This window comes from Poromitra crassiceps (assembly GCF_964638095.1).
Source record: "Poromitra crassiceps genome assembly, chromosome: 3".
In the NCBI taxonomy this organism is placed as follows: Eukaryota; Metazoa; Chordata; class Actinopteri; order Beryciformes; family Melamphaidae; genus Poromitra; species Poromitra crassiceps.
The window spans coordinates 9,057,535-9,075,995 of NC_139625.1; the positions used below are offsets into that span (position 1 = coordinate 9,057,535).

The window sequence follows — 18,461 nt, forward strand, 5'->3', positions numbered from 1 at the left end:
CGCAGGTCTCCATAACTGGGATAAACCCTCCCCTTCTCTACTCTGCTCTCCCATTGGAGGCGTCGGTTTCAGTGGCAGCCAGATGTCCGCTCCCCGCTTAAGAAGCTCTGTCATTGGCTCCGACCATGTCAATCAGAGTGGCTTCCGCTCCCTCTTCCCTGTGTGTTGCTGTAAATAGTCCCCTGCCGCCTCAGGGAAAACAACAACGCTAACTAGCTAGCAAGCTAACGGCAGAAACCTACACGCTAGCTCGTTGCTACACGCTGAAAACGGCAAGTTGGATTGTTTGAAACTATTTTCCAAGGGCACTGCCGCTAAGCGCCGCCCATCGCAATCCCACTATGGAGACCTGCGGCGCCAGACTCCTCGGACGGAAGGGAGAGGAGGCTGGCCAGCGAGACTATCCATGAATGACGCAGGCACCCCTTGAGACAATCAGCAACAAGCATCATCCCTCCAAGTCTCGTCAAAATCACACGGGCAACATTTTAAAATGTTGACCTTTTAGTATAGCATTGCCATCAGGCCAAACAGAATAATCTTTTGAAATACCTGAACATACAGTAGTACCACAATGTGTCACTCATTACCCGTAGATAGCTGGATGTGTCATTATTAGGTGGGCTCCATCCACCTGTTTTTATGCAAAGTTTCAATTTGCGGATACATTTTTTTTTTAAACGCCAGAAAAGGTTTGGGGGGGGGGGGGGGACTCAAAATATCGCAAAAAAGTGTTTGGGGGAAGTGGAAAAGTTGGCGTAGCTCTCAATAAAAGAAATGCAGGCTATTATTAAATCATTTGTCAGTTCACTGTAAAGTTAATACAGAGAAAGATGGATATGAGAGCTTGTCCTCCCCCCCATAAAAACAACACCCCCAAGTTGTTTGTACAAGCTGCTTTTATGACCTCTAGTGATGTTTTAAAATGAAGTGACCTCTAGTGGTGGAGCAGGGCATAACTCCTTTGCTTTTGACACTGGAGACCGGCGTTCGATTCCCAGGATTTCCAAAGTCTACATTTCAACGGTAAGGCACATTTAACATTTTTGTTATTTAACTTGTTTCATTCGTGTAACATTTTCAAATGAATGTTGGAAACACGCGAAATGTTCAAATGAACGTTGGAAACGCGGAACATTTTCAAACGAATGTTGGAAACACCCAACATTTTCAAATGAACGTTGGAGACACGCAACATTTTCAAATGAACGTTGGAAACGCAACGTTTTCATATGAACATTGGAAATGAACATTGTCATGGAATGATAGGGTATAGCTAAAGTCACATTACATATAACTAGTTATTAATCCAAGCATGAAAATAGTCACGTAAATTGCCACCTAACCATTACACGTTAACCAACGCTGCATGGGTGGTGTGAGAAGTCAGTTCAGCTTCAGTCTGGCTCATACTGTTCACATGCTCGCCCACTATAGTTGCTTTTTGCTAAAGCCGTTAGTGAACTTACTTTGGCTGACAATATGGCGGGTAAGTGCAGCTTCAACAACAGAAGGCTTTTTAAGGAAAAGTACTGTGCCAAGTATGGCTGGCAAAAGACACTGATCCAAGACATGCTACACGCAAACTGCGCTGTAAAACTGTTGATATTTTGAATATTTTTTGAGGCCACGCGCTGCAGTCTGGTGTTTTCCGGCCTTCATGTGTGTAAATTAGGGGTGTCTAGATACACTCAGTTCAAAGATAGGATACCATACACGATATTGGGTTCACGATAACGATATGATACGATATTTTAACAATATTTTTTTGCGATCGATTTGTAAGTTGAGGGGGCATCCTCCATGCTAATTTGAGTAATTTCACCATTTTCATCCTCCGTGTCTGTAACGTCCCTCGTCTGTTCAAACAAAGCAATGAAAAGGAGAGCGAGCATGCAATCAGCTGCAGATCAGTGCCACCATGTTCAGCTTCTTTTTCTCACGATATGAGATTTCATCTCAACGATACATATTGTCACGTTTTGATATCGCAATATATTGTGGGACGATATATTGTGACATCCCTAGTGTAAATATAATAATAATAATAATAATAATAATAATAATAATAATAACCACTTGGTGCTCGGGCCCTAATAATGTCGTATTTTATTGCAGTTGCTCCTATGGTCAAGTTGGTTGGGGGCTCCTCCAGTGACCCCTGCTCTGGCAGAGTGGAGGTTTACCATGATAACCAGTGGGGGTCGGTGTGTGACGACCAGTGGGAGCTGGATGATGCCCAGGTGGTGTGCAGGGAGCTGGGCTGTGGCAGGGCTCTGTCGGCCCCTGGAAGAGCCCACTTCGGTCAGGGAGAAGGACCCATCTGGCTGGACAATGTCAACTGTACCGGATCTGAGTCGACGCTGAGGGAGTGCAGACATCAGGGGTTGGGATCACATGACTGTCGCCACAATGAAGACGCTGGCGTGGTGTGCGAAGGTAAAACACAAACTAGGAAATGGCGCCATACCAGTTTTCCCGCATCAAGAAAAACGGTACATTAGAGCAACAATAGCCTATCGTTATAAATATCAACAATTAGCCAACGCTGGTGGCCTGTATGGAAACAGCGTGACTCGAAATGGTTGAAAGTTATATCAAACTGGTTCAGTGGCATTTTACTGCCATGTTAATCCACAGCTAGCAGCTAGCATTAGCCACAGAACCAGAGCGGATCATGATTACCCACAATGCCTTGTGAATTCAAATCTAATTCACAATAAAAACTAACGTGAAATTAAATGTGACTGAGCTCCAGCAGGGATGTCAGAGATACGGATTCGGCCCGCGGGCCGGATGTTTGGAATATAAAAAATAAAAAAAAATAAATAAAAAAAATTATTATTATTATTAAATTTGCACCCCATTATCATGAACTACGTGTGGCTAATAAGCAAGCTAAGAGTTCATTCATAAGTTAATTAAACTGCACTACAAGGAAGTATGTCAGTAGGTCATCAGGTGTAAACAAAGCCGCCATGATGCCACGCTGGAATTGAATCGCGCATTCAGCTACCTACCAAAAAACAAAAGAATCAACAAGATCAGGCGCGGACTGCATAATCGGGCACGTCGGGCAAATGCCCGGTGGCCTGGCCTGGCCTGCAAAAAATCTCATTGTAAAATTGGACTTGGCCCAAATTGGGCTTCAAACGACCCAAATTGGGCTTCAAATGGCCCAAATCTGGCTTCAAACGACCCAAATTGAGCTTTAAACGGCCCAAATTTTTCGGACGCCGGCACGCGCGTCGGCCCGTATCGGCCTGGCCTGCTTGGTATCTAATGCCCGGCCTGAATTATGATCCCAGTCCGCCCCTGAACAAGATGCTGTGGAAAAATAAAAAAGGTTGACATGGAATGCAGGCAGTTTCAAGAGAAATGGAAAGAGCAGTATTTCTTTTGTGAAGTAAATGGGTAAATGAGTCGAATTGATTTTAGTAGAAAAAAAAATCTGGCCCCCATGAGGTCTCAGTTGAACAAATCCGGCCCTCTACCTAATATGAGTCTGACACCCCTGAGCTAAATTGTCAAACACCGCCGTCTGCTCGCTACCCAGGCACTTATGTATGTACTTAACCTAACTAATTATCCGGTGTGCACAACATTGTCAGACTAAACTCCGGCTGACATCCCAAAAACCTACAATCCGCTGCAGAAAAAAATATATTGTTTGTTTATTAACTGGCCCCTGGCCTCCTATCATTTCACGAAAGTGGCCCCCGGGCAAAGCAAGTTGAGTATCTTGCTTGAGTATCTTGCTATCTACCTTGTTCAGGTACTGTATTTAGGGCATCTCCCCACCCCTCTTCCCCTTCCTATTCTGTATGCTATGTTCTGTGTCTACTATACTAATATATTATTTTTTATTTTATTGCAGTTGCTCCTCTAGTTAGGCTGGTAAACGGCTCCTACAGTGACTCCTGTTCCGGCAGAGTGGAGTTTTACCATGATAACCAGTGGGGGTCAGTGTGCGACGACCAGTGGGAGCTGGCCGATGCCCAGGTGGTGTGCAGGGAGCTGGGCTGTGGCAGGGCTCTGTCGGCCCCCGGTAGATCCTACTTCGGTCGGGCAGAAGGACCCATCTGGCTGGACAACGTCGACTGTACAGGATCTGAGTCGACACTGAGGGAGTGCAGACATGCAGGGTTGGCATCACATACCTGTGACCACAGTGAAGATGCTGGCGTGGTGTGTCAAGGTAAAACACATGGCTCAGGTGACATCTCTGCATTTTAGGCAGGGGATGTTGAAGTGACTGATAAGATATTAACTGTCTTTATGCTGCCGTTTTGGCCAGGTCGCTCTTGGAAAAGAGGTTTTAATCTCAATGAGTTTTTTTTTACCTGGTTAAATAAAGGATATTGATTGATTGATTGATTGAACTGCTGGGTAATTTCATACTGTAACTTGTCAAAATGTAACAAAACAGTCCTAAAAATGAGACAAGTAAAGATACCTTTCCCCATGAATGATACAGGCACCCCTTGGGAAAATACATCGTCCCACCAAGTGTAATCAAAATCGGGCCAGGGGTGTAACAGTTAGCCTATTGCATTTCCAATTTTGTCCTTTTATCATATAGCGCTGTAAAACACAAAAGTGCTGTGCCAAAATATGCATCCCTCCTTCATCAAAATCATACTACAGTATGCTCACATTTGAGATAAAAAGTTTGACCTTTAATTGCATTGTGCTTATTCGGTAGATCAATGTAATTTGTATAGATCAGGGGTGCCCAAATTATTTCCCATGAAGGGCCAAAACTCAATCTGGGTAGAGGGCCGAGGGCCAAAAATAAACGTTGTGGAATTACATTAAAATGTATTGTGTTTTATAGAAAATTAACATTCAAAATCTAAAATAACATTTCAATATAATAATCTACTTTTTATCTGTTTGGTAATTGTAATAATTTGCAATTGGTTATATATATTTAAAAAAACATCTGCATTTGTGTGGAGCTTAACACATTCACTGCCAGCCATTTTTTTTTTACTGTAGGTAGCTTCTGCCAGAGTTTTTTTTTTAGGATTCTGGCTCATCTTTCAAGACCCGAGGATTCTTTTCTGCTAAGATTTTGTGAACACAAAATATCTCAAAAGAACTAATAGAATGTGTGCTTTCTCTGTCTAAAAGAGTTAGTTTGTAGAGTTAGTAGTTATGTAGGCATTAGCACTTGAATACAGCATGGTTTCAGCGCCTGAAAATTTAAGCTGAGATAAATAGCTTTTTGTGAAATTCGATAGAACAGTCACTTTAACCATTCATTTTTGGCATCAGTAAGACGTCAGACATCTAAACAATAGTTTTGAACAGTAATTTCCTCCATAATAGCAGGAAACCCCCCTCTACTTCAAACTCCTCCCTCCGTGTGTGTTCTTCTTGGCTGCAGCGGGCGTGTCACAAGCTCGTTTCTGCTGCTGCTGCTGCTGCTGCTCCTGTCTGCTGGCGGCCGCTGGGCGAGGATGGGCTCGCTCGTTTCTTGGGGTTTCGGTTGAGAAACCCCAAGAAACTGGGTTTCTTTTGCGATTCTGGTCTTATTTATGCTGCGTGTTTCAAAGTGTGTTGCACCCATAATCTATTATGCAAATTTGCAATCCCCCACCGCCAGCAATCAGCGCGAAAGCGAAAGCGTTTTCGCCAATCCATTTTACAGTATGAGAATGGTTTCATCGCGCGTTCCCCTGCAGTTTTGGCTCAACTTTTTCTAGTCTGGAGAGCACTGTCGCCACTTAGTGGGTCGGTGGAATGGGTTGTACACGTTCGGTGGCTTCAATATTTATATAAGAGATGTAAAAGGGTTAGATCAACGTCCCACCGTCAATTTTTTTTTTTTTTTTTTTTGACGTATTAACTCTTCGAGTGCCAATGACGACTTTAGTCGTCAATTCATTTAGTGACGTAGAGTGCCATTGACGACTAAAGTCGTCAATTGCGTTTTTTGACGGGGGGATGTCGATCTAAGCCTCTTACATCGCCTCTTACAATATGGGAGCTATTGAATGTGTCTAACCTATTTTACAGAACCCTTAGGTGGCGACAGTGCTCTCCAGATTACAGAAATGTCAGGAATACAGCCTGAAAAAGCCGTGATCAAAGCGAAACCGCTCATGCTGCAGCCCAGAGCCATGTAGATTGCTCTGGCTGCTGCCTGACGGTGCCTGGCAACAGCAATCAATCCGCGCACACAACTGCTCCTCTGCCTCTGTCTGTCTGTCTGCATATAGTTTCTCCACACGATTACCCACCAGAAAGGCAGCACCCGACCCCGAAGGGCCAAACCTTTACCTGCAGTCCCGTTTGGCATTTCCTTGTTGCGCTGTGAGCCGCTGTGAGCCGCACTGCCCGCAAAAACGGAGGCTCCGAAAATAGACTGGGTGCATGTGGGGAGGAGTTTGCAGCTCAGTGGGGGAGAGGGGGGTGGGGCACGCAGGCTCCACAGAACTACACCAGGTCACTACATCAGAAAATATTAGCTAGAGTCAGTGAATGTGCTTGAAATGCTGCCTTTCACAAAAGGGTGAATATCTCAGCTTCTAGATAGAAATGCATGTTTTTGCTGTTTTTGACCTATCTTCTCCGGCTGATAACTAAAGAACGGAAAATGGTATCAATAAACTTTTTTTTGCTGATGATACAATAGAGTCTCCTTGTTCTTTTTGCGTGTTCGGTGTTTACATAGTAATATCACAATATTCTGTGGGCCTCGAGAAATCACTGAAAACGCTCTGAAACTCTGGCACTGGGAGCGTCCGTTCTCCAAAAGTGGCTGGCACTCAATGAGTTAACACGTCATTGGCAGTCAACCGTTGGATTTTTTTTGACGTATTAACACGTCATTGGCAGTGAACGTGTTAAACATTTAATCAGTAAACATCCAGTTAAAAACAGTTGTATTTTCCACCTTTGTGATCAAGAGAGAAATTTGACTTAATTCACAACTAGAAAAATCCTCAAGGTACTTTGAAAATCAGTTTCGTAGTGGCGACGTATATTGTACTCTTTCAAAACAGCCACTCTCTGTCTGCAAATGAGACAAACCGCTGTTGAATTTACTTCGGTAAAAAAATACTTGTCTTGCCACTCCGTCCTAAACTTTCTTTTGTCAGTGTGCCACTGCTGTGATGATGATCTGTCCATCTTGCTGAGCTGGTGTAAAGCCAGTGACTGGGGAGAGATCAAATATCAGAGCTCACCCCCCAACCAGGTGATTCAGCCAACCAATCAGGAGCAATCAATCCTCAGATAGCAATGCCTCACACCCGTGTGATAGAGTCGGGGAGAGAGAATACCAGCTGCACAAAATTAACGTTAATTGTAGATAGAAGAGTCCCGACATCTCCATTCAGGCGCGGACTGCATAATCGGGCACGTCGGGCAAGTGCCCGGTGGCCTGGCCTGCAAAAAAAAAAAAAATTCACCCCCAAATCCGTGGCGGGCCAAAAAAAAAAGGGTTGGCCCGCGGGCCCCAAATTGGGCACCACTGGTATAGATAGTTGGATGGCTGCATTTTCACGTAACAAACCTGTTGAGACATGGACGAGAGGGGTGGGGCTGACGTGGGGTGGTGGTGGTGGGGTATATTTGTGGAGCAACGGTAATGCATGGTTAGTCAGTTCACTGTAAAGTTAATACACAGTCAGACAGATGGATATTATGAGGCCCAACAGTCACCATGTGACTGGATGGAAGTCCTGATCACTATAACACTTGAGTGTCAAAACCTAATCTGTGAACTTGTCCATACAACCTGGCCCCTCACAGCATTTCTAACTGGTTTGAGATCAGCAAATTAATTCAACAACCTGTTCAGTTGTCCTGCGCCCAGGGATCTGTTGGGGCACCGGAGTGCCCTCTTATTGTCCATAAACCTCTGGAATGTTTTGTCAAAATTATATATTTATTTATATTTATGAGAACTGTTAGGAGTCACATAAAACCGGGCTCGGGCAAGATACGCGGTGGCCCTGCTAGTAGTAATAACAGCTGTAAGTGATATTGTAATATTAATACCACTACTACAAATGATACTACTAATATTAGTAACATCTTATTGTATTGCAGTTGCTCCTCTGGTCAGACTGGTTAAACACTTCTCCAGTGACCCCTGCTCTGGCAGGGTGGAGTTTTACCATGCTAACCAGTGGGGGTCGGTGTGTGACAACCAGTGGGGGCTGGCCGATGCCCAGGTGGTGTGCAGGGAGCTGGGCTGTGGCAGGGCTCTGTCGGCCCCTGGTGGAGCCCACTTTGGTCGGGGAGAAGGACCCATCTGGCTGGAGAACGTCACCTGTACAGGATCTGAGTGGATGCTGAGGGAGTGCAGACATGCAGGTTTGGGATCACAGCACTGCGATCACAGTGAAGACGCTGGTGTGGTGTGTGAAGGTAAAACACATACTCAGGCTCAGGTGAATGTCTCAGCATTTTGATCTGGAGATGTAATCGCTGATAATGAGATAACTGCTGCACAATTTCATAACGTGTAACAAAAAGAAAAATGTACAATCCTAAGGTGTCAAAATGTATTAAAACGTGTTAATGTAATAAGTTGCTCGATAAAGTAACAAGTAAACATGCAGTTCCCAATGAGTGATGCAGACACTCAACAAGATGCATCATCCCTCCAAGTTGAATCAAAATCAGACCAGAGGTGAGGCGTTATGGCCCGTCAGATCAGAGACAGAACTTTGACATGACAGTGGTAGCCCTGGCCGGAGGCATTATATTCTTCGGTCGTTCGTCCGTGGTACGTACTGTACATACGCAGTGTTGGGCAAGTTACTTTCAAAATGTAATATACTACATATTACTAGTTACTTTCACTTGAAAGTAATAAGTTACTTTACAATATTACTTTCTGTGTAGAGTAACTCATTACTTATTTCACTACTTTTGCATTACTTTTACCAAAACAACAGCAGTAGCAGAATGACATCGCCGCCCCAGAAGCATCCTGAAAAATAATTCCAACCGCCTTGAAGTCAGTGTAAACAATCCAAAATCCTAAATGTTATTCTTTTCCTTTGTCATTGTCATCTATAGTGGTTATTTGCATAAAAACACACAGTTTGATTGGGAAATAATTGTATCTTTTTTAAATATGTGCTTTGATTGAATAAAAATGTAACTCAATTTGTAACTTGAGTTACTTGACAAAGTAACTGGTATAATATTACTGAAATCCTATAAGTAATAAGTTATATTACTGAGTTACTGCTAAAAGTAATATATTACATGTAATATGTTACTTTTGTAATGAGTTACCAACACTGTACGTATGTACGTACGTACGTAAATACATACGTCCGTCCCATGCTCATTAACGCGATATCTCAGGAACACCTTGAGGGGATTTCTTCAAATTTGGCTCAAAAATCCACTTGGACTCTAGGATGAACTGATTAGATTTTGATTACTATCATGACTACTACTACTATAATATAGTCTAATATATTCATTGCAGTTGCTCCTCTGGTCAGGCTGGTTAACGGCTCCTCCAGTGACTCCTGCTCCGGCAGAGTGGAGGTTTACCATAATAACCAGTGGGGGTCGGTGTGTGACGACCAGTGGGAGTTGACCGATGCCCAGGTGGTGTGCAGGGAGCTGGGCTGTGGCAGGGCTCTGTCGGCCCCCGCTAAGGCCCACTTCGGTCAGGGAAAAGGACCCATTTGGCTGGACAACGTCAACTGTACAGGAGCGGAGTCGACGCTGAGGGAGTGCAGACATGAAGGATTCGGTTCACATAACTGTGGCCACAGTGAAGATGCTGGCGTGGTGTGTGAAGGTATGACGGTAGCACTATCATTGCAGCTACTAGCACTGCTGGTAGCTACAGTATCACTAGCTAGTACTCATGCTGCTAGTAGCTGCAAGTGATATAATAATATTAATACCACTACAACTGCTGATGCTGATGCAACTACTATTAATTCTACTATTACCATACTAGCTGTGTAGCTGTAAGTGACATCATAATATTAATACCACTACTACAATTGCTAGTATAAGTACTACTAATACAAAAATAATAATCTAATTTTATTGCAGTTGCTCTTCTGGTCAGGCTGGTTAATGGCTACACCAGTAACCCTTGCTCTGGCAGAGTGGAGTTTTATTTTGATAACCAGTGGGGGACAGTGTGTGACAACCAGTGGGGCCTGGCCAATGCCCAGGTGGTGTGCAGGGAGCTGGGCTGTGGCAGGGCTGTGTCGGCCCCCCGTAGAGCCCACTTCGGTCGGGGAGAAGGACCCATCTGGCTGGACGAGGTTGACTGTACAGGAGCTGAGTCGACACTAAGGGGCTGCAGGCATGCGGGGTTGGGATCACATAACTGTAACCACAGTGAAGACGCTGGTGTGGTGTGTGAAGGTAAAACACAAACGCAGCGGGTGGAGGGGCGGGGAGGGCAACAGTAACAAAGTATTAGTCAGTAATGATAGTAGTTCAAAGAGAGACAGATGGTTATGAGGTGCAACATTCATCATGTCACTGGATGGAAGTCCTGATCACTATGACACTTAAACCTAATCGGTGAACCTGTCCATACAGCATTCCTAACTGGTTTGACATCAGAAAATCACTTAAATGCATGTAATTGTTGTTGTAATCCTGACTTTTTTTTCTATAGAATTCTGACTTTAATATAAGGGCTCAGGGGGATTTCCTAAAGGGAGGTTTCTCAGGAAAATACTGCACTGTTTACTGTTTGCACATTGACTTCATTATGCAATTTATGTTTGAACGGAAAACAACAACAACACTTTATCAGTAGGCTACAAAAAACAAGAACACCAACCCCCACAAAACATTGTGCAACCCGTTGAAAAATGTACAGTAGTCTGGGGCCTTGTAGTATTACCATAGTAGCTAGGCTATTACCTGCAATATAATTATCAGTAATATCAGTGTTATCAGTATCAGTACCAGAAGTACTTACAACTGCTACTCCTACATATAATAGTATCTTATTTTATTGCAGTTCCTCATCTGCTTAGGCTGGATAATGGCTACTCCAGTGACTCCTGCTCCGGCAGAGTGGAGGTTTACCATGATCACCAGTGGGGGACGGTTTGTGACAACCGGTGGGGGATGGACGATGCCCAGGTGGTGTGCAGGGAGCTGGGCTGTGGCAGGGCTCTCTCAGCCCCTCGTAGAGCCCACTTCGGTCGGGGAGATGGACCCATCTGGCTGGACAACGTCACCTGTACAGGATCTGAGTCGACGCTGAGGGAGTGCAGACATGCGGGATTGGGATCACATAACTGTGGTCACAGTGAAGATGCTGGCGTGGTGTGTGAAGGTAAAGCACAAACTCAGGGGAGGGTATTGGGGGTGCAACAGTAACATATTGTTGTCAGATCACCCTAAAGTGAATACTGTGCGGCCAGCTGCTGGCTGGCATCTATGGGGTTTACAGGAAGGTGTCATCTGCATAAAAGTGAAAAGACTTGTGCCTGCTAATGATCTTGCATGTAGGATACAGACAGAGAAGTGTATTGGACCCAGAATTTAAACTTGCGGTACTCCACAGCAGGGTAGGAAATTAACCTTTTTAATATGTTTCAGGGGCATTTTAGATAATTTCCAGGGCAATTTCATTAATGTGGGAAACCTGTTAGTTCTTCTATTTTGCACGGCAGACCAACATTCGATATTCGTGTCCAAATTGCACCAAATCCGTTAGAATATGGAAAGTTAACTCATTATTTTGGGGGCATTTAAAGCCCCCGTCATCCCAATTTCAAGGCCAATTTTTGCAGGCATTGTTCCCCGAAACTCCTGCTAATTTCTGAGTTGAGTTTGGCACAGCCAGGGATAGGTTAAACAATCTAATCACAGTGTGTGCGTGTGCGTGTGTGTGTGTGTGTGTGTGTGTGTGTGTGTGTGTGTGTGTGTGTGTGTGTGTGTGTGTGTGTGTGCGTGCGTGCGTGCGTGCGTGCGTGCGTGCGTGCGTGCGTGCGTGCGTGTGTGTGGTTGGTTGGGGGGGGGGGTTGTTACATACCTAACAGAATAAGTTTGGCAACCATTGATTAATATGAGAGATAAGATCTAAACCAGTCCAGGGCAAACCCATTAATTAAACAAATTCCATAACTTTTTTGCTCACCAGCCACCAGTATTTTTCACTAGCTTCAATTTTGCTGTTGGGAAATTGTTTTATTTGATTAAAGTTGACTATGTTGTGTGGGCTTCGTCCAGGGTTTCCCCACACATAAAGTTTGTGGCGACCCTCCACAATCAAATTTTTCCCCGCTCTTTAATTGTGGAACTGCGTGTAGCGCATTGATTCGCTCTCTTTCTCTATATATCGCTCTCTGTCGCACACTCTCACTGCATCTTGCTCACTCTTATATAAATACAGTATGCTACTCAGTGTTGGGCAAGTTACTTTCAAAATGTAATATACTACATATTACTAGTTACTTTCATTTGAAAGTAATACCTTACTTTACAATATTACTTGTCTGTGTAGAGTAACTCGTTACTTATTACACTACTTTTGCATTACTTTCACCAAAATAACAGCAGCAGCAGAATTACAGAATTACCCCGGAACGATCCCAATAATTTCAACCGTCTTGAAGTCAGTGTAAACAATCCAAAATTCTAAATGGTATCCTTTTCCTTTGTTATTGTCATCTACAGTGGTTATTTGCATAAAAACACCCAATTTGATTAGGAAATGATTGTATCTTTTTTGTGCTTTGATTTAATAAAATGTAACTCAATTTGTAACTTGAGTTACTTGACAAAGTAACTGGTATAATATTACTGAAATCCTGTAAGTAATAAGTTATATTACTGAGTTACTGCTAAAAGTAATATATTACATGTAATATGTTACTTTTGTAATGAGTTACCCCCAACACTGATGCTACTGCTCGAGCTTCTGCTACTGCTGCTATTACTAATACAACTACTCTATTGATTTTCTTTTTCTTTCTTTTCTTCTTTTTTGCAGTTGCTCCTCTGGTCAGGCTGGTTAATGCCTCGTCCAATGACTCCTGCTCCGGCAGAGTGGAGGTTTACCATGATAACCAATGGGGGGCGGTGTGTGACGGCCAGTGGGGGCTGGCCGATGCCCAGGTGGTGTGCAGGGAGCTGGGCTGTGGCAGGGCTCTGGCGGCCCCTGGTGGAGCCCACTTCGGTCAGGGAGAAGGACCCATGTGGCTGGACAACGTCACCTGTACCGGAGCAGAGTCGACCCTGAGGGAGTGCAGACATGCGGGGTTGGGATCACATGACTGTAACCACACTGAAGATGCTGGCGTGGTGTGTGAAGGTAAACACAAACTCAGCCTCAGGGGAAAGTTTAAGTCGGGAGGTCTTGTAGTGACTCATAAAGAGATCGCTGCTCGATAACTGATTTTTTTTAAATCACATCAGGTCTCACCTCGTGTAAGCACGTTTTTGAGTCAGCATGGACTTGCGATGCAGCATAAATGTGCCTCTGAGTCTGATGTTTTAGATAACATATATTCATTCTAAATGACATCTACGTATGCAGCCACATATTCAGCACCTAATAAAAATATGTAGCCTATTAGTGGGGCGACATATAGCTAATCTATCGTTCATTTTGTGATACAAGCACCAAATTTTGCAGATGTGTTCATAGGTATATTTCTGAACAAAACTGGATATTGGGGCATCGCAAATGTGCCCCCTGGTGGCCGTGGCAGACATTTTTCAAAATGGCCACCGTCAATTTGTCAACATGTCCTATCCCATTGGACCCACATGCAATACCAGACATAATATAGATCCTAGTAAGCCTGAGAACCAAATAAAAATACTCATTCAAAATTATATGGACTTTTACAAAGTAATTGGTCACTTCAATATAGTATGTGTGTACTTTATAGGCCTATTAGTGCGGCTATTGTTCATTTTGTGATAAAAGTGCCAAATTTGGGACAGAAATAGCTTAATATGTAGATGACATCTGGATATTGGGGCATTGCAGATTGGCATTTTGATGACCATTTTCCAAAATGGCCACCAGCCGTTATGAACACTTGGGTCAGCCCAAAGCTGCTGTTTCCATGTTTTCAGTACCACAAATATTATACAAGTTAAAGTGAAACATAGTTTTGTAAGCATTTTGATTTTGTAAGCCACTCACAGTATTTCAACAATCAGGTTCATCTCCTGTGAAGTGCCCCCCCCCCACCACTGCAGTGGACTGTCCATCAAGGCAAATTTGTGATGGCCCAATATCCAGTTTTGTTCAGAGTATATCTATAAACACATCTGCAAAATGTGGTGCCCGCCTGGGCTTGTTAATATGACCCGCGATTAAACACACAGGCTACATTAGTCATGATTAGACGTTACATTATTGGACACACAGTGATTAGCTTAATAAAGGTTTATCTTCTCTTATAAATATTACATTAATACAGTAAGTACCTTAACAAGACGTTGCTACTACTACTGCTAATACAACTACTTCACAGCTTGTTTGCAACCACGTGATTCCGATGATGTCGATTACATCGCTGGGGGGCAGCTCTCCGAGAGCTACTAAGGAGAATGGATGAAAGCAAGTATGCAAGAGGTTGGATGGCGCTCCACGCTGCAGATATCGCCATGGGTGGATATAGTGGGGGCGCTCAGGGGGGCCAGCCCTAGCCTGGTAACCAGCCGGTTACGTTAACTCACACTTAATTTCATTCTACCAGTCCGTCTGCCCTCAAGCTTTCATGCAGTGTTTGCATTTGGGTGGAAGTTGGGCGGGTGTACTTGCCTTGACAGACAACTCCTTCAGCCAATCAGATCCATTCAAGGCCGTCAGACCCTAATAAAGGATTCATTGAGGCTGGTTACCAGGCTATAAACATATAGGATATGATCCATATACAATGAAGAGAAGTGATTTTTCCAGCAACTTGTCCAATTTCGCTATTGCTTTCCTATGTCTCCTGCTGCTGGTTGCCCCCGCAGCATGATCACGTTGTTTGCAAACAAGCCAATGGTCAATGGACGTAACGTCACCTGAAAACAAACTATTGATTTTATTGCAGTTGCTCCTCTGCTCAGGCTGGTTGGCGGCTCCTCTAATGACCCCTGCTCCGGCAGAGTGGAGGTTTACCATGATAACCAGTGGGGGTCGGTGTGTGACGACCAGTGGGAGCTGGACGATGCCCAGGTGGTGTGCAGGGAGCTGGGCTGTGGCAGGGCTCTGTCGGCCCCCGGTAGAGCCCACTTCGGTCGGGGAGAAGGACCCATCTGGCTGGACAACGTCACCTGTACCGGATCTGAGTCGACGCTGAGGGAGTGCAGACATGCGGGGTTGGGATCACATAACTGTAGCCACAGTGACGACGCTGGTGTGGTGTGTGAAGGTAAAACATAAACTCAGCCTGAGGTGAATGAATACCCATATACCCATAGCCTATTCATTTTTGCATTTAGGACTTGGGCAAGATGTTTTTACAGTTGAAAGAACTGTTCGACCGATCGACTTCAAACGCAGGGAGTATGCTGCTGGAGTGGGAACCTGACTGGAGTGCATTGCCGAATTTTGCTCAATCTGGACACGTACATAGTCATAACACCACCTACTGGGCAGCGCAAAACATGGTTTACCTCGAGAACCGTTCATCCGATCCACTTCAAACTCAGGGAGTGCCCCGCTGGGAAGCCGACGGAATGCAGTGCCGAATTCTGTGCAATACGGATATGTGCATAGTCATACTGCTGCTTACTGACAACACAACAAGCATTTTGTCTATTAAACTGTTCGTCCGACCGACTTTAAACTTGAGGGTGCGCTGCTGGGAACCCGACAGAGTGCAGTGTCGAATTCCGTGCGATTTGGACACATGCATAGTCATAGCACCACCTAATGGCAACACAAAAACATTTTTATCTTGGGGTTGAAGAGTGGGCGAGTATGATGTGTGAATGGGGGAAGGGGAGGGAGGGGAACGGGCGCTGCACTAATTATACTAATTTTAAACAACTGTTACTTCTGCTGCTGCTGCTGCTACTACTAATAAAATATGAATGATTTTATTGCAGTTGCTTCTCTGGTCAGGCTGGTTGGCGGCTCCTCCAGTGACTCCTGCTCCGGCAGAGTGGAGTTTTACCATGATAACCAGTGGGGGTCTGTGTGTGACAACAAGTGGGAGCTGGCCGATGCCCAGGTGGTGTGCAGGGAGCTGGGCTGTGGCAGAGCGCTCTCAGCCCCTGGTGGAGCCCACTTTGGTCGGGGAGAAGGACCCATCTGGCTGGAGAACGTCACCTGTACAGGATCTGAGTCGACGCTGAGGGAGTGCAGACATGAAGGGTTGGGATACCATAACTGTCGCCATAGTGAAGACGCTGGTGTGGTGTGTGAAGGTATAACACAAACTCAGGCTCAAGTGAACATCTCAGCATTTTTGTCAGTCGATGTTTTACTGACCAATAATGAGATAACTGCTGGATAATTTCATAACTTGTTACGTCGTAACAGAATGTCTATAAAATTAGTACAAAAAAAAGATAAAGCCTGCCCATGTCAATTGCTGGATAATGAGTGCTGCTCTGCATGAATGATGCAGGAAACCTGCACGACAATCAGCAACAAACCTGCACGACAATCAGCAACAAGATGCATCAGAATCAAACCAGTGGTGTAGCAGTTGGCCAATATGCATTTTGGATCATCTCAATTTAACAAGTCACTGGTTCAAAAATCTACCACATTCAAAACCCATTGAATATATACAGTGGAAATGATACCAATGTACCACTTTAGTCCTGTCTAGAGTCCATACTAAAGTGCTGGATAGCCTGACTTTGTGTTTTAAGGGTTTTAGCCTACAATTGGAGCCAGTGGCTTCCAGTTTCAAGGCTATTAGAGTCACTATTGGCGAGTCTGGCATGCTTGCAGCTTATGAGATCACACGTATGCAGCCCGGTTCATAGGAAAGTGCTTAGAGAGGGAGAGGAGGAGCAAGAGAACTGTGCCCCTAGCTCTTCTGAACACACGCTCAGTGCTCCATGCTCGTCAGTGCATGAAGACTGTTACTGCGTATTGCCTGCTCCCCACCTTAAGGTCTGGCCCGAGGCTCACACTAGGCAGTCTATTGAACTGTGCCCTTCCACCCTCCTCAGGATGGTGAAGCAGGGCTCGAGTGGTCAGTCACTTGGTGACAGTCAGGGCCGTGACAGTGCATCTGTATCGGACACATGCCCGCAGGGTGACAGACTTTGTCTGTTACAGACCTAGCTGCCTTGGCCAACCAGTCTCCAAGGCTGGACTCTCTCATTGGGTTGTGAATGTAATCCAACAACAAGGCATAGGAGGATGTCAAAGCGTGAACTTGTTTCCTTAACTCCGTGAAGAAAAGCCGCCCTCAGGCTTTGCCCTTTTCCACTTTCATTTGGATTCCAGGCTGATCTGGAGATTATGCCTCTGCCGCCTTGGGGCCGATTGCTTCTACGGTGCACAGTGTGTGTACCTGGCTCTTCTACGCATGCCCCGGTGCTCCATGCCTCGGCGCATGAGGACTGTTGTTGCATATTGCCTGCCTATTAAGGTCTGGTCCAAGGCCCACACCAAATCAGTCTACTGAACTGTGTGTCCTTCCGCCCTCCTCAGAAGGGTATGGGACTGGGGCGACCCCCAGGCATCACGCCTCAGTGCTGTCACACACGCCTCAGTGCTGTCACCGCTGACACACCACGACAGGCAGTGCGATGTGTGTGCGAAATAAGATTCCTGGAAGACAAGCCAGGCCTTAATTGTCAACCCTTAACCCATAAACCCTTAATGTGCTACTCCTACTACTGCTTCTTACTACTCCTATTACTACTACCACCATTAATATACGGCAGTAGATGTGCTAGTAGCTGCATGCAACATCAACTGATAATAACATTTTATTGCAGTTCCTCCTCTGGTCAGGCTGGTAAACAACGGCTCCTCCAGTAACCCCTGCTCCGGCAGAGTGGAGGTTTACCATGATAACCAGTGGGGGACGGTGTGTGACGAGCAGTGGGAGCTGGCCGATGCCCAGGTGGTGTGCAGGGAGCTGGGCTGTGGCAGGGCTCTGTCGGCCCCCGGTGGAGCCCACTTCGGTCGGGGAGAAGGACCCATCTGGCTGGAGAACGTCACCTGTACATCATCTGAGTCGACCCTGAGGGAGTGCAGACATGCGGGGTTGGGATCACATGACTGTGACCACAGTGAAGATGTTGGGGTGGTGTGTGAAGGTAAATCACAAACTCAGGCTCAAGTGAATGTGCACATATTTTAATGAGGAGATGTTGCAGTGACTGATAAGGAAATAACTGATTTATATATGTTTTAATTTGTAAACATGTTACAAAAGGTCCATCTAAATGAGAAACTTGTAAATCTTGTATACAACACCCTTGATAAAAGACATGGATTTGTGGTTATGACATCATGGAAGGGGGTTGGTCAAAAGTCAAACAGGAAGTTAGCTCAACAATATACAGATCAG

General features: G+C 45.0%; 1 protein-coding gene across 1 annotated transcript; it reads left to right on the plus strand.

Moving 5' to 3' along the window:
* Positions 1-2,126: 2,126 nt before the first annotated feature.
* On the plus strand, positions 2,127-18,251 carry LOC310774283 (scavenger receptor cysteine-rich domain-containing protein DMBT1-like; the record flags this gene model as incomplete). Its single annotated transcript, XM_083634326.1, has 10 exons — positions 2,127-2,439; positions 3,878-4,198; positions 8,065-8,385; positions 9,464-9,784; positions 10,048-10,272; positions 10,979-11,299; positions 12,962-13,282; positions 15,027-15,294; positions 16,043-16,294; positions 17,900-18,251. The coding sequence occupies 10 exons, from the start codon at positions 2,127-2,129 to the stop codon at positions 18,249-18,251; spliced, it is 3,015 nt and encodes a 1,004-aa protein (XP_083490452.1).
* Positions 18,252-18,461: the final 210 nt, after the last annotated feature.